This window comes from Bos indicus, chromosome 8 (assembly GCF_029378745.1).
Source record: "Bos indicus isolate NIAB-ARS_2022 breed Sahiwal x Tharparkar chromosome 8, NIAB-ARS_B.indTharparkar_mat_pri_1.0, whole genome shotgun sequence".
Classification (NCBI taxonomy): domain Eukaryota; kingdom Metazoa; phylum Chordata; class Mammalia; order Artiodactyla; family Bovidae; genus Bos; species Bos indicus.
Genome location: NC_091767.1, coordinates 112,122,431 through 112,136,102, shown reverse-complemented (window position 1 = coordinate 112,136,102; position 13,672 = coordinate 112,122,431). Strand labels below are relative to the sequence as shown.

The 13,672-nt window shown below is 57.1% G+C and overlaps 1 protein-coding gene across 1 annotated transcript in view; it reads left to right on the top strand.

Annotated features, from left to right (window-relative positions):
• Positions 1-7,972, top strand: part of SNTG2 (syntrophin gamma 2) — a 120,169-nt gene extending 112,197 nt beyond the window's left edge. The window contains exons 14-17 of the mRNA XM_070795450.1: positions 903-1,109; positions 3,677-3,769; positions 4,658-4,768; positions 7,790-7,972. Coding sequence (XP_070651551.1) covers positions 903-1,109; positions 3,677-3,769; positions 4,658-4,768; positions 7,790-7,921 — 543 coding nt within the window. The 3' untranslated portion in view covers positions 7,922-7,972. The remainder of the gene's footprint in view (positions 1-902; positions 1,110-3,676; positions 3,770-4,657; positions 4,769-7,789) is intronic.
• The last annotated feature ends 5,700 nt before the right edge of the window (positions 7,973-13,672 follow it).

The following is a 13,672-nucleotide window of genomic DNA, read 5'->3' as shown; positions in this document are numbered from 1 at the left end:
CTGTCTTCACAGGGCCTGGGCAGGGGGCGCCTCGGGGCGGGCGGCTGGAAGCGTGACGCTGCTTGTGCGGTCGCTGACGCTCTCAGGAGCCTGTTCGCTGCGTGTTGGACGTGCAGCTCAGTCTATGCCCCCTCAACCCTGCCTGACGGCCGGCGCGCTCCGTGTAAACGGAACGTGAGCCGCGTGGTGAGGACGCAGGAGCCGCAGCCTCATTCCTGCCGTCCCTTAAATTAGCCCAAGACTTGCACTTTGAGAGGGAGGCTCAGAGAGAAGTAAAATCTCAAGGTCAACAGCTGGCAATTGGCCAGAAAGGTCCCAAGTGTTATCTGTCTGGCCCAAAAGCCTGTTTTTATTCTACTGAAATGCACAACCCCCTAAACCACACCCAGTGTAGGAAAGAACACAGCTGCAGTTTCCCCCACATTAACACTTGCTAAGAGTCCTTCCTTCCTTCTTTGGTGGTCGGTCCCGACACTCAAGGCCGGTAGGTGTGGACAGAGTTTCTGAGAAGTAAGGTCCGTGTTGGAAGGCTTGCTCTCCTTGGCTCACGACCCGATGTCCTATTTCCTGCACGTAGCTTTCTGTGCATCCCCGGCTGAGGTCACGGCCTGGGGGCGCAGCTGGGGGGCCTCATTGAATTCAGCACAAACACTTCATGACTTTTATCTTTGTCCTGGAAGCTAGATGTGGAAACAGAAAGTGTGGTTGCTGATAATGTGGGTGAAAGGCGCTTGCAGCGTGTCGGGAGCGGGACACAGCTGACGCACAAAGTCACCTTACAGGCTTGTCTCCCCCTCAGCGGTGTCGCGGGCCTTCTGCCACGCGGGGTCCCCTGTGGAGCAGGGCCCAGGCGGGTCCCGGGGGCCATCCCCTCTAACTGGCGTCACCCCCACCCGTTTCAGCTCTGGCTCCCAGACGACTGCTGGGCACAAGCCAGCCTCTCCCTGGGCCTCCAGGATCCCGACGGCGGGGACCACGGGCCCTTCTGCTTCAGCGTCCTCGTGGGCCACAGCGGGAGCCACGTGTTCAGTGTGGAGCTGGGCAGTGAGCTGGCCGCCTGGGAGCTGTCCTTCCAGAGAGCCACCTTCCGGGCCGTGCAGAGGACGCGGGTAAGCGGCCTGCTCCTCTGAGTGACCTGAATCAGAGCCGGCATGGCGGTCGTTCTGGGAATCACACGTCTGTAGAAGCTGGGCGGACCCTGCCCAGGTCCCCGGGCCCAGCGTGTCGGGAGGCGCCGTGGGAAGTCATGGAGGGAAGCGAGGTGGGCATTTTCATCCGGTTCACCCCAGTGTTCGGCGTGAGGAAGGGGCCTGGATGCCAGCTAAGGGAAGCCCCTCACTGAGGGCACGGCTGGGTCCCTGGAGTCTGCTCATCAACCATGTTTACTGAGCAGTCACTGGACGCTTGGCATCTCTTCAAGCACTTGATGGCCCTTCCTCAAACTCAGTGACCCAACGAGCAGCATAACACAGCTCGAGTGTTTGGGTCGTTTCTCCCTCCTCGGGACAGGAGATAAATCCCACAGATGGAGGTGTGTGTGGATGGAGCAGTCCCCTCCTGAGACCTTATCATGTGAAAAATGATCACCTTGAGGTTGTCCCAGAGCTCTCTTAAACTGCCCTCATCTTAACATTCTTTTTTTCTATTCAGCGTGGATGATTCCACTACTGTCTTCCAGCATCCTGCTCTGCTCCTGTATCATCCAGTCTGCTGTTGATTCCTCCTGGTGCATTTTTAACTTCTCAGCTCTCTTTGCTCCTTCTTTATGTTTCCTGACTCTTCGTTAAACCTCTCCCTGCGTTCGTTCTCCTCCCCAAGTTCTCTCAGCATCTTTCCGGTCATTGCCTTGAACTCTGTTAGGTAGATTTCTTATCTCCACTTTGCTCAGTTCTTCTCGGGATCATCTTACTCCGTCAGCGGGGAAACATTCCTTTGTTCCCTCATTTCGCCTACTTGTCTGTGTCAGAGTCTTCGGTGGGCCGGTTACTTTTCCCAGCCTTGGAGTGTCCCGAGGCTCCAGCGGCACACAGCCCCCTGGACACCGGAGCTGTGTGCTCCCGCAGGGCCCCTGTGCGAGGATGGGTGCCTTCGTGCAGACAGGGCTGACTGTGGGGGACACACTGCCAGGGGGCTGGTCCCTGGACCTGCCGGCTGCCAGGCCCTTCCCGTGTGGAGGTCGCTAGATGCTGGTGGTGAGGCCACGTCCTGATGCAGCTAGCATGGAGTGTGGCCCAGGGCTGGCCTTCTGGGGCTGGGCCCGAGTCCCCTCGTGATCGACTGCTCAGCCTGGGGTCCCAGGGCTGGTGGGGGAGCTGAGCCCACACAGACTCCAGGGAGGACCCCACAGTGGCCCTCGTCAGGCCCTGTGTCCCCACACCAGAAGCCGCGTCCACACGGGTGACGCACCACCCACACCCCGGGTGACCTCCAGCTGCCCCCGCCTCCCTGGAGATGCTCCAGGGTCAGCAGGTGGGTCTGACCCCGGCTTCCTCCCAGTTATCGGCCCCGCCTCAGAGGGAGCGGCGTGTCCCTAGACGGCACAGCACCCTCGCACAGGGGGTCCCACCCCGGGCCCCCCCACCACCGGATAGCATCGTCTTCCAGGAGCTGTTTTTCCGCGGGGGCAGAAGCATGCCTGGGGAAACTCACCTTATCCTTTCATAGGGAGCGTCCTCCTCAGCAAGTTGGCTCAAGTATCCCTCAGTGTTGACCCGATTCCCCAAAGGTGTTATGTAAGGACACAGGAGATGTAGCCCAGAAATGTCACGACGGGAGGAACTGTCTCCTGAAACAGAACTGGAAGGCGCTCCGTCCCCCGGGGGCTGGAGGGCTCACCCTTAGCTCCTGCCTCGTGGGTTTGGTGCGCCTGGCATCACCACCGCTGTGCCAGGATCTGTGCGCTTAGCTGAGAATTGGATAGAATAGCAGCCACCGGAGCACTGACCACTCCTCTGGTGCTCACACTCAGCTGGCACTGCTAGAAGCTGTGTGCACTGATCACCCGATCCTTGCAAACCCCAAGCCTGTCGGGATCGCCCCGCCCACCCCCACAGAAGTCTCCCTCCCGCGGCCCCAGGCGCAGAGCTCAGTGGAGTCTCTGCTGTGTCTGTCCTTTGCTCTTGTTCTGGGTCAGACCCCCTGGAACGTGTCCCAGGAGCAGCCGGGTCTCGTGTCTTGGAACGCACTTGCAGGCTGGCCTGTCCCAAGGCAGCTTGTAGGAGCAAAGCGCGCACGCTCATTCATGTTGTGGGGACAGGTGGCATCACGGGGAGTTATGGTCTGGGGTTAGGGTGTCTCCAGAGGACGCCGTCGGGCTCCGCTTTGCTAAGACCAGCACCTCTGCTGACGGTATGGCTTCTGCATCTGCCGGAGGACCAGCGCGGGAAGCGTCGCGTGGGAGCTGTGTCCCAGGGACCTCCGAGCGCTTTGGTTTTCTAAAAGCAGGTGTTGATGGGGGAGAATAGGGTGAGTAAGTGTATGTGTCCGTCGCTCAGTCGTGCCCGACTCTTGGGACCCCACGGACTGCAGCCCACCAGGCTCCTCTTTCCCTGAGATTTTCCAGGCAAGGATACTGGAGTGGCTGCCATTTACTTCTGCAGAGGATATTGTAGCCACCCGATTAATGTTAAGCATCATTTTAAAAAGATGTTTTCTCACAATTGATCCCTTTTTCTAGTCCAAAACCTACATATGCAGTGGGCAAGGAGACACTCTGTGCTTCACCGTGGACTTTGCTCTTGGATTCACCTGTTTCGACAGCAAGACCAAGGTACGTGCCGAGCAGCCAGGGGCGGTGCCCGTGGGCGGAGCATGTGCTACATTTCAGGGCTGTGACGCCGTCCACGGCTGCGGCACCACCAGCCCTGACGGCCGCGTCCTCTGCACAGGCTCCCTCGTGGTGACCCGCTGTCTGAGAGCTCAGGGTCCCAGCACCTTACAGGTCCAGAGCCGGGCGGGGCTGACACCACTTCAGCGTACAGGAGCGAGTCAGTGTGACCGTAACGTCCGTACCCAGCAGATAACAAGGACCTCTTTTTAAGGACCATTGTGGATCCTTTAAGTGATAGGCGGGGAGTTCGCACTTTCTTGACTGTACTGTTTTAGCAGTCATTTATGATTCTATGTAGATAATAATTCTGTAGGTGGTTCCTAGAAAGTTACCACCGCTGAGCTTTTCCTCTTCGTGGTCAAAGCTGACCCAACACCAAGTGATGTTCTCAGAGCAGTTTGCTCAGTGACACAGGTAACCGAGCAGGCGTGTGTGTACACAGATAACCCAGCAGGCGTGTGTGTACACAGATAACCCAGCAGGCATCTGTGTACACTGGTAACCCAGCAGGTGTGTGTGTACACAGATAACCCAGCAGGCATCTGTGTACACAGGTGACCGAGTAGGCGACCGAGTAGGCGTCTGTGCACACAGATAACTGAGCAGGCATGTGGAGCAGGCGTGTGTGACACAGGTAACCCAGCAGGCGTCTGTGTACACAGATAACCCAGCCGGTGTGTGTGACACAGGTAACCGAGCAGGCGTCTCTGCACACAGATAACCCAGCAGGCGTCTGCATTTACTTAGGTCATTTAACAGCACTGGATGATGTTAACTGAATAAACACACTCCTGTGTCTAAAGCACTAAGAACTGCCTTCCTTTACAGAGTGTGCTCTGGAGGTTTAAGTTCTCCCAGCTGAAGGGGTCTTCTGACGATGGGAAAGCTCGGGTGAAGCTGCTCTTTCAGAGTCTGGACACCAAGCAGATCGAGATGAAGGTAGGGACTCGTCCATGGCACAGCCTCGCCTGAGTGAACCGGGTGTCCGGGGCTGGGCGTGCCGTTCCCTGGCCTGTGGAATCACCAGAATGCAAGTGTGAACCCTCCTCAGAGTCAGCCAGGGTGTCCTGGGAACCCAGGGTGTGTCTCCTGTTAGAGGCCTTAATATCCTAAAACTGTAGTCATTGAAACCCATCACTTAATTCCACCAAAAAGTACAGTTTCTTAGTGAATATTAGCAGGAAATCAGTGGTTAAACATACAGGAGAAGTCGATTTTTAAGGGAAGAGTTGTACAAATTGCATTATGTGATGACTTGTCTGTGACATTAAGGACACACTGCTCTGTAAATTCAAAGGATCTGGACATAACTTACCAGTTATGTGGAAAGAGGGAAGGTGCACCCACCCGCATCCAGGTCAGAGCCAGCATCACCCGGCCTGGGGACGCAGCCCCGGCCACCCAGAGGCTGCTCTGTCAGCCGCTGGGTGGAAGAGGCCCAGAGCTGACCGGGCGCTGACCGGATGCTGTCCTCTCCACTGCCTCTGGTGCTGGATGCAGGCCTTCCCCCACCGCCTCTGGTGCTGGACACTGTCCTTCCCCCACCACCTCTGGGGCTGGACGCAGGCCTTCCCCCACCGCCTCTGGGGCTGGACGCAGGCCTTCCCCCACCGCCTCTGGGGCTGGACGCTGTCCTTCCCCTACCGCTTCTGGTGCTGGATGCAGGCCGGCTGAGGGTGTGCAGGGGACCCCTGCTGCCTCCACCTAGCCGCACAGGCCTGGCCCACGTTGCCACACCTCCCCACACAGGGAGCCACTCGGGGAATTTTCTGAACTCTGCCAGCCCGTCATCAGTGCCATGGGAGTGCTTACACCACAGCCCCCAGCGACTCTGCGGCTCGGAGCACAGCACCGCCTGGGTCACGAAGCCCCCAAGTGGAAGACCCACACATGACCCCTGGTGGGCCTGTCTCCACCCCAGACGTGCGAGCCTTCATGTTATGAGAACCAGAAAGTGGCTGTGCCCTGATCCGAGTCCCCTGAGAACGAGACGTGGAACCTGCTCTGTGCGCGGTCGTTCCTGCTGAGTGTCACTTTGAGTTGTGTTTGTTTGGGACGTTTTCAGAGGAAAATTACACAGGATGTTCATGTACATTAGGTTTCATTCATTTATTTAACAGTCATCAATTTCAAGTACAGCTTTGCTCAGTCTCCACGTTGAATCCTTTGGGAAGGACAGTGGTTAAGGCTTCCTTTGAAATACAGTTTGTATTCACTGTGGACAGTCACTGTAGCCATGAAATTAAATGACGCTTGCTCCTTGGAAGAAAAGCTGTGACCAACCTAGACAGCACATTAAAAAGCAGAGACATCACTTTGTCAACAAAGATCTGTCTAGTCAAAGCTATGGTCTTTCCAGTAATCATGTACAGATATGAGATTTGAACCATAAAGAAGGTTAAGTGCTGAAGAAGTCACACTTTTGAACTGTGGTGCTGGAGGAGACTCTTGAGAGTCCCTTGGACTGCAAGGAGATCAAACCAGGTCAATCTTAAAGGAAATCAGTCCTGAATATTCATTGAAAAGCCTGATGTTGAAGCTGAAACTCCAGTACTTTGGCCACCTGATGCGAAGAACTGACTGATTAGAAAAGGTCCTGATGCTGAGAAAGATTGAAGGCAGGAGGAGACGGGGATGACAGAGGATGAGATGGTTGGATGGCATCACCAACTCAATGGACATGAGTCTGAGCAAACTCCGGGAGTTGGTGAAAGACAGAGGCCTGATGTGCTTCAGTCCACAGGGTTGCAAAGAAGTGGACACGACTGAGTGACTGAACAACAAGTGTGAATTGCCACAGCTGGGTGGACGCTCTTCTTCTAAATTATGGTGGACTTTAGAACCCCCCTCAGGCGTCGGGCCATTAGACTGCACTCGGGGGACGCTAAGAGCCCGGACGGCCGCCGCTCGTCAGAAGGCCTCCTGTTGTCTCCTGACAGTTTCTGACGAACATCTGCCATGTGTGCCGTGAGAGGGTAACGCGGGCGGCTCCGTGAAGAAGTGTGATTTCCAGAGGAGGTTTACGGAGGCCGCGCAGGCGACGTTCACACTCAGACGTTGATTGAAAGTGTCACCCTTGTGAGAGACGCAGAGCTCCTGAGAGTGGGGCTCGTGAGAGGAGGAGCGTGTCCTCAAGTTCAGGAACCTCGTTCTTTGTAGTCTGACAGCTCAGTGCAGACCCGCCCAGCTCCCTGAGAGTTTTACCTAATTAAGGAAAAGATCAAGGTGTTAAAACATCAGAAGTTGGTAATTAGACTAAGCTGCAGATCATATTTAAACTCAGTATTTCAGCCACAATGAAATGTTAAAGCAGTTTAATAAAAATCTAGGTCCTTAGGATAAATGAATTGCAGAGGAGACTACCTGGGCGGCTGAGTTAGAGCAGGGCCTGAGCCCGACACTCGGGTGCCCGGCTGCCAGCTCCCTGCTGGAGCTGCCTGGCCGCAGAAGCCACAGACACACGCAGTCACGTGTGTGCACGCATGTGCATGGATGCCTGCAGCACAGCGTGCACTGCACACACAGGCACACGTACACGTGGAGACGCGCACACCTGTGGAGGGGCACATGTGTGCATGTATGTTCACACACGTGCAGGTGAAGCCAGACTCCATCTCCTAATTGTGACTCGGTGAGCCCGGCTGTGTGACATCCAGGCAGGGACCACCCTGAGCTCCAGGCTTTGTAGAGGCTGAGGACCCAGCACAGATGGACTCCGGGTTCCACACGGAGGACCTGAGTGCCATCCCACGTTAGTTACCAGAAATCGGGAATCGACCCATCAGTCGGGATGTCTGTGCACAAAACCCCCGAGACCCGCACGTCCATGCTGCAGCCCTTCTTGCTTTGTGAGTGTGTGTTCTCGAGTCCACGCTGGTGGTGCTGAGAGTGCAGCGCCTGCGAGTGCTCTGCTGTGCCGCTCCACGCTCAGTGTGTAAGCACATTGCGCTTTTCTGGCAGGAGCTGGAGTTTCAGGATCTGACGGCGGTCCTGCACTGCATCCACTCCTTCATGGCTGCGAGGGTGGCGTCCGTGGACCCCGCGTTCATGGACACTCAGAGCATCGCCAGAAGGTACATGTACAGCAGCTGAGCGGGGCTTCTGTGGAGTGCTGAAAATTAAATTATTTTCTTAAGAAATGACCATTTGCTGCACAATATTGGCACTTTGTGTGATTTTATAATGATCCTATAGCTGTGATACCAATAAAATATGTCACTAGTTTCCAGAGACGAGTCAGCCTTGTTCACTCTGACAGGGGATGCGGCCTCCCCTCAGGCAGAGCTGTGGTTGAGAAAACTCAACTCCCCGTTGAAACACTCCATCACCCACGTTTCTCAGACCGCGTGGAGGCACCAGCAGCTCACGCTGCACCCCACACGGCTGAAACCCACCATTTATTTTCAGAAAGCACACGAGAGGAAATGCCAAGAGCTCACCACATTTCCCCCGAGAATGAAAAGTTTTCCTTTGAATTTCGTTAATCTACCCCAGGACGTCGGATGCAGTCCCTATGCTCCACATTAACTACAGGTGGTCACACGGAGCTCAGAGTCAGAGAAGACAAGCAGCAGGTGACATCCTTACATGTGGGATCCTGAATTTAAGTCAAATGAACTCAGTCACAGGGCAGAAACCGACTCACAGATGCAGAAAACAGACTCACGGTCACCAGAGGGGAAAGGCTGCAGGGAGGGACGCGCTGGGGCTTTGGGATTCACATACGCACACTAACGTGTGTGTGTGCTCAGTCAAGTCCGACTGTTTGCAACCCCATGGGCTGCAGCCCGCCAGGCTCCTCTGTCCCTGGGACTCTCCAGGCTAGAACACTGGCGTGGGTTGTCCTTTCCTCCTCCGGGGGATCTTCCTGACCAAGGATCAAACCCAGCTTCCTGCACTGCAGGCAGACTTCTTACCACTGAACCACCTGGGGGGCCCATATACCACGAATATTTCAAAAGGAAAACGATATGAAGATGCAGCGTTGCCGACAGCCAACTCGATTTCACTCGGAAAAGCCTTTTCTCTCTGTAACCGTGTCCCTTCTGGACACGGGGCCGTGCACACAGGGTGCCCCTCTCAGGAGGCCTTTCCGCCCCTCTGGCCGCCTTGGACAAATGGACACCGGCCAATTTGGCTGCCCTGCAGACCCGCCGTGGGGCAGAGGGCACACTGGGCACCCACTGGAAGCCCGGGGAAGTCAATCAGAAAGAGAGGATTGGTGGAAACATACAGTGGAAACTGTGAGGCTCCCAACAGGCTAAACCGGGATAAAATCAGCCCGGCATAATTTAAAGGGAAGACTTAATTTCTTGTCCGCCTGGGATGATAAAATTCACTTTTGTCATAGAAAATACATCACAAAATACATCAAAAATTGTGAGTTTATTTTATGTACAAATATTTTAGCACACAAAGTATTGGGTATTTGTCATTAAATTGAATTAAACGGAATGCACATTTTAACTCACTATCCATTATGAAATAATCCATGTGCATTATAATGGGTTAAACAGTCAGAGATAAGTAAGGACTGCATCTTACTGCACCTCTGACCTGGTGATGCGAGGAACCGTGGCCTTGTTACTCCACCATGAGACAGAAAAGAGGCCAGCGCTCACAGATGAGATGGTGATAATCACTCGGAGAATAACGTGACGTAAATATGTCTCACAGGGGTGGGAGCAGCCACGTTATGTCGCGTGGTCAAGCCAGGCCATGCGGTGAGGTGTCCCTGGGGCTGGAAGGACCACAGGGATGCACGATGAGGATGCCTGGGAAGCCGGATGCGGGGCCCAGGAGGATGAGCCTGTGAGGGGTCTGGGCCCACAGATGATGGCTTGGGGTGAGCCAGGGTGAGCAGGGGCCGACTGGACGGGGCGGGTCCGGGGAGGAGACGGCCGTCCTTGTGACAGTCTCGTTCAGATCAGCACGCGTGGGGCGTCCGGCTGTCGGCAGGAACGTCGGCGTCTCTGAGCCTCGGCTTCCTCGTGTGGAAACAGCAAGGAAGCCACGGCCTCGTCAGGACGTCCCGGGAGGAGCACGCGGTGGACGCTCCGGGAGGGGCGCGCGGTGGACGCTCCGGGAGGAGCGCGCGGTGGACGCTCCGGGAGGGGCGCGCGGTGGACGCTCCGGGAGGAGCACGCGGCCACACGTCTGCAACGCCCCATCCTTCCTCCAGGCGCTGGCCTGGGAAACACGCGTCCACGTTTGCTCAGCCCGTGGCTTCTGCAAATTCTCTCAACCAGGAGACTATTACTGCTTCCCCAGGAAGCTGCCCCGTTTTTGCCACAAGGAATCACAAGCCCGGAGCGCAGGGCTTTTCCCCACAGAGCCCTTTTAGCCTGGACTCCTGGGCTCTGATTTGTGTCCTTTCCACAGCATTCAACCTTCATCCTTGTTAAGCTTCTACATTCAGAAAACTCATTTTGCAAAGTTATTGCAGGTCGGTGGGTGGGGGGAGCTCCTGGCTTACAGAAAACACACGCACTTGTACATAACATCGAGAAACACTAGACTTTGCAGCGACTGAGAAGAATCGTGCAGTTACAGTGTGCGGCCTCCTCCAGCAGCCTGAGTGAGAAAGTAAACGTACTTCACGCTGCAGTGAAGCTAAGGATGCTTCATTGCAGGTTTGAGTTTAGTCAGGATTTTCATCGGCGAGAACCGAATATGCCCTCCACGTCAACTCTCTTCATGTCCCAGCAAGTCAGTCACTAACGACTAAGCCTTTTATCTTTAACAGAATTTTAAACAGAGTTGCTTTCTAATCTCATGTCCTTGTGGCAGAAATTGTGAGCGATAGAGGTGATGCAAACGCCGCCCTCGCAGAGCCTTTCTGGGCCTTTCTCCTCAGCCTGGACAGAGCATCCTCCTCCGCATCTGAAAGGTCGAGGGCACTGGTCCAGGCCTGGGCCTTTCTCCTCAGCCTGGACAGAGCATCCTCTTCCGCATCTGAAAGGTCGAGGGCACTGGTCCAGGCACCCCTGTGGGCACCTGGGTCTTTCTCCTCAGCGTGAACAGAGCATCCTCCTCCACATCTGAAAGGTCGAGGGCACTGGTCCAGGCACCCTTGTGGGCACCTGGGCGCTGAGGTCACAGAGGATGTGTGATCCCGGGAGCTGGGCCCGGGTCCGTCCAGCAACACCTCTGTGGATGATGCACTCTGCTCTCCCCAGAGAAGCCGACCTCACAGCTGACCCCCGCCCCGCTCCACCCTCCAAAGGTCCCCTCCCGCTGGCCCCCTGGAGCACCCACTCCCGCCCGGCCTCGGAGGACACGGCTGACCCCTGCCCCACCCCACCCTCCCCAGGCTCACCCCCCGCTGGCCCCCAGGAGCACCCACCCCAGCCCAGCCTTGGATCTGCAGTGGAAGGACGCAGCTGCCACACCCGCCTCTAACCCAGCCGCCAGGCTCCGCTGGGGACCCATCTCTGCAGAAACGGGGCTCTGAGCGCCCGTCAGTCAGGGTGAATTCCAGACTCCTCGGGGGCTGGAAGGCTAAACACAGCAGGAGAAAAAGAGCCCTGGAGCCCACACTGCAGAGCGGGTGTCAGGGCGAACCCTGCCAGCCCCTCAACCTCGGGCCGAGTCCACACCTGGGGTCCCACCAGCGGAGTGGGCACGAGGGCTTTCCCAGCCAGAGCCCAGGCACGGACCACCAGCCTCAGCCTAGACGAGACCACTGACGTGTCCAGGCTGGCCCTGCCCATGTGGCCTGTGGGTGGCAGCAGGGAGAGCCCCCCAGTGACCCAGGCAGGACCACACCTGCAGGCGGCCACGTCACCGTGGACAGGAGGAGCGCGTGTGTGGCAGGGGGCGGAGCAGGTCCCCGGCACAGACCACGTCCCAGCGCGCATGTGAACTGGCGGTGGAGGGCCCGGGGCCGTGGTCACGTTTCTTCACCAAGAGTCCACGTGAACCTCCCAAATGGCCCCCTTTCCTAGACTGTCTGTCAGCAGTGACTGGGGCACGTCAGGAAAGCCGTATAGGTTTTTGTTTATAACTCATCAAATATCAGCGCTCTTGATGCACAATATAAAACAGGTCATCAGAGTGTTTAATAAACCAGAAAAGCCCGAGACCCTCTCGACGTCCACCGACGTCTCCAGCATCCCTTAAAGTGACTTAAATGCACAAAAGAAAGAATAAAGCTGCCCCTTCTTCCCTCTCTTTCCTGGAGAACGGTGGCCTCGGTCTGCCCCCCGACCCCTTGGGGCAGGGCTGTGGGGCTGAGCTTCTGACAGACCCTCAGAGCCCCGGGCAGGCGTGAAGGCTCAAAGCCCCGGGGCTCCGTCACTGCCTGATGCGTTTGCTCAGCCCAAGCTCTTCTGAGCTGCTGGTGAGGATGCAGAGTGGGCACCACTGAGCTGGAAACCCTTGAGGGCTCAGTGGGAGGGATGCTTCACCCGCCAGCGGGCACCGCACGGACTTCGGGCTCTGCAAGTGTCATGAGAGCTCAAGGACCCACTGCCCCCGGACACGGCTGGCCGTGGCAAGGGCACAGCCACGTCAGGGCCAGCCTCCGAGGCTGTGTCACGCTGACCCCCTCTGATCGTCCACGTGGCGTCCGCTGAGGACTCGGGGTCCCAGATCTCCTCCGGGATCGCCCTTGGGGTCCCAGATCTCCTGTGGGATCACCCTCACCCCAGGCCCTGACAGCTGTCACCAGTGGGGTCCAGGAGAGGCTCCTGGCCCACGTCTCCCTGAGCCCTCGCGTGTCAGGCAGCGGCGCCCCCCGCACTCCTCAGGCAAACTCTCCGAAGCTCCGGCCTGCACGCAGCTCCGGTGCTCAGAGCCCGAGTCCAAGCTTGAACCGCTCCCCCTGCTCCTCGCTCCCTCCTTCGACCGTTTCCCGAGTCAGAACGGGTCCCCAAGACTTCAGGTGGCAAACTCAGCCTGCTGGGGGTCCCCGTTTTCAGGAAAGCGAGTCTCTGAGTCCCTGGCTTGCTGACAGCCGGGTCCGGCCCCTCCTCTCGCCGTCCCAGCCTGTCCCCGCTGCTTCAGGGAGAAATCACCAAAACCGCTGAGGGACGCCCACCTGCTTGTCTGACTGTGGTCCCTGCAGATGGAGCCTTCCAACACTGATGATGGCATTCGATGCTTCAGGGGCCTCCCGATGCTCAGAGGCCTTGCGCGTGTGTGGGCATCTAACCTCAGCTGTCCTGCAGGAAGCATCCTCCAGGCTCGAATAAGTCCCAAAGGAAACAGGGCTTCCCCGATGGCTCAGCTGGTAAAGAATCCACCTGCAGTGCAGGAGACACACGAGATGCAGGGTTGATCCCAGGGTCGGGAAGGTCCCCTGGAGGAGGAGACAGACGCCCACTGCAGGATTCCTGCTGGAGAATCCCATGGACAGAGGAGCCTGGTGGGCTATGTCCACGGCGCACCTCAGGCTTGACTAAGTCCCAGAAGGAGAGAGGGGGAAGAGGAGGAGAAAGACGATCTTCATGCATCGAAGAGAAAAACCCCGGGACTCAGATGGAGACTGCAGAGGTTCAGAAGCTGCCCCCTACAAACCGGGAGACACGCTCTGTCCCCTCCAAGAAACGGGGCTGCGGCTGGGTCATGGAGGGCCATCGGCAGGTCTTGGAGAGTCTGACGCCTCTGAAGACCACGGTGCTCTTCACACGGAATTTCATGCAGAAAAGCCAGAGGTGAGCGCCAGGGTTACCAGGGACCTTGGTTCCTTCTTTGCCAACACGTAGGCTCTCTTTCCCTTTCTTATTCCACAGCCAGAGCCTCAACATCAGTGGGCCCAGGTGAGGTCGCACCTGCTCCCTGAGCCACCAGCAGGCGGCACTCTGTGGCAACGCAGAGGCCAACGTCCAGTCGCCCGGGGTT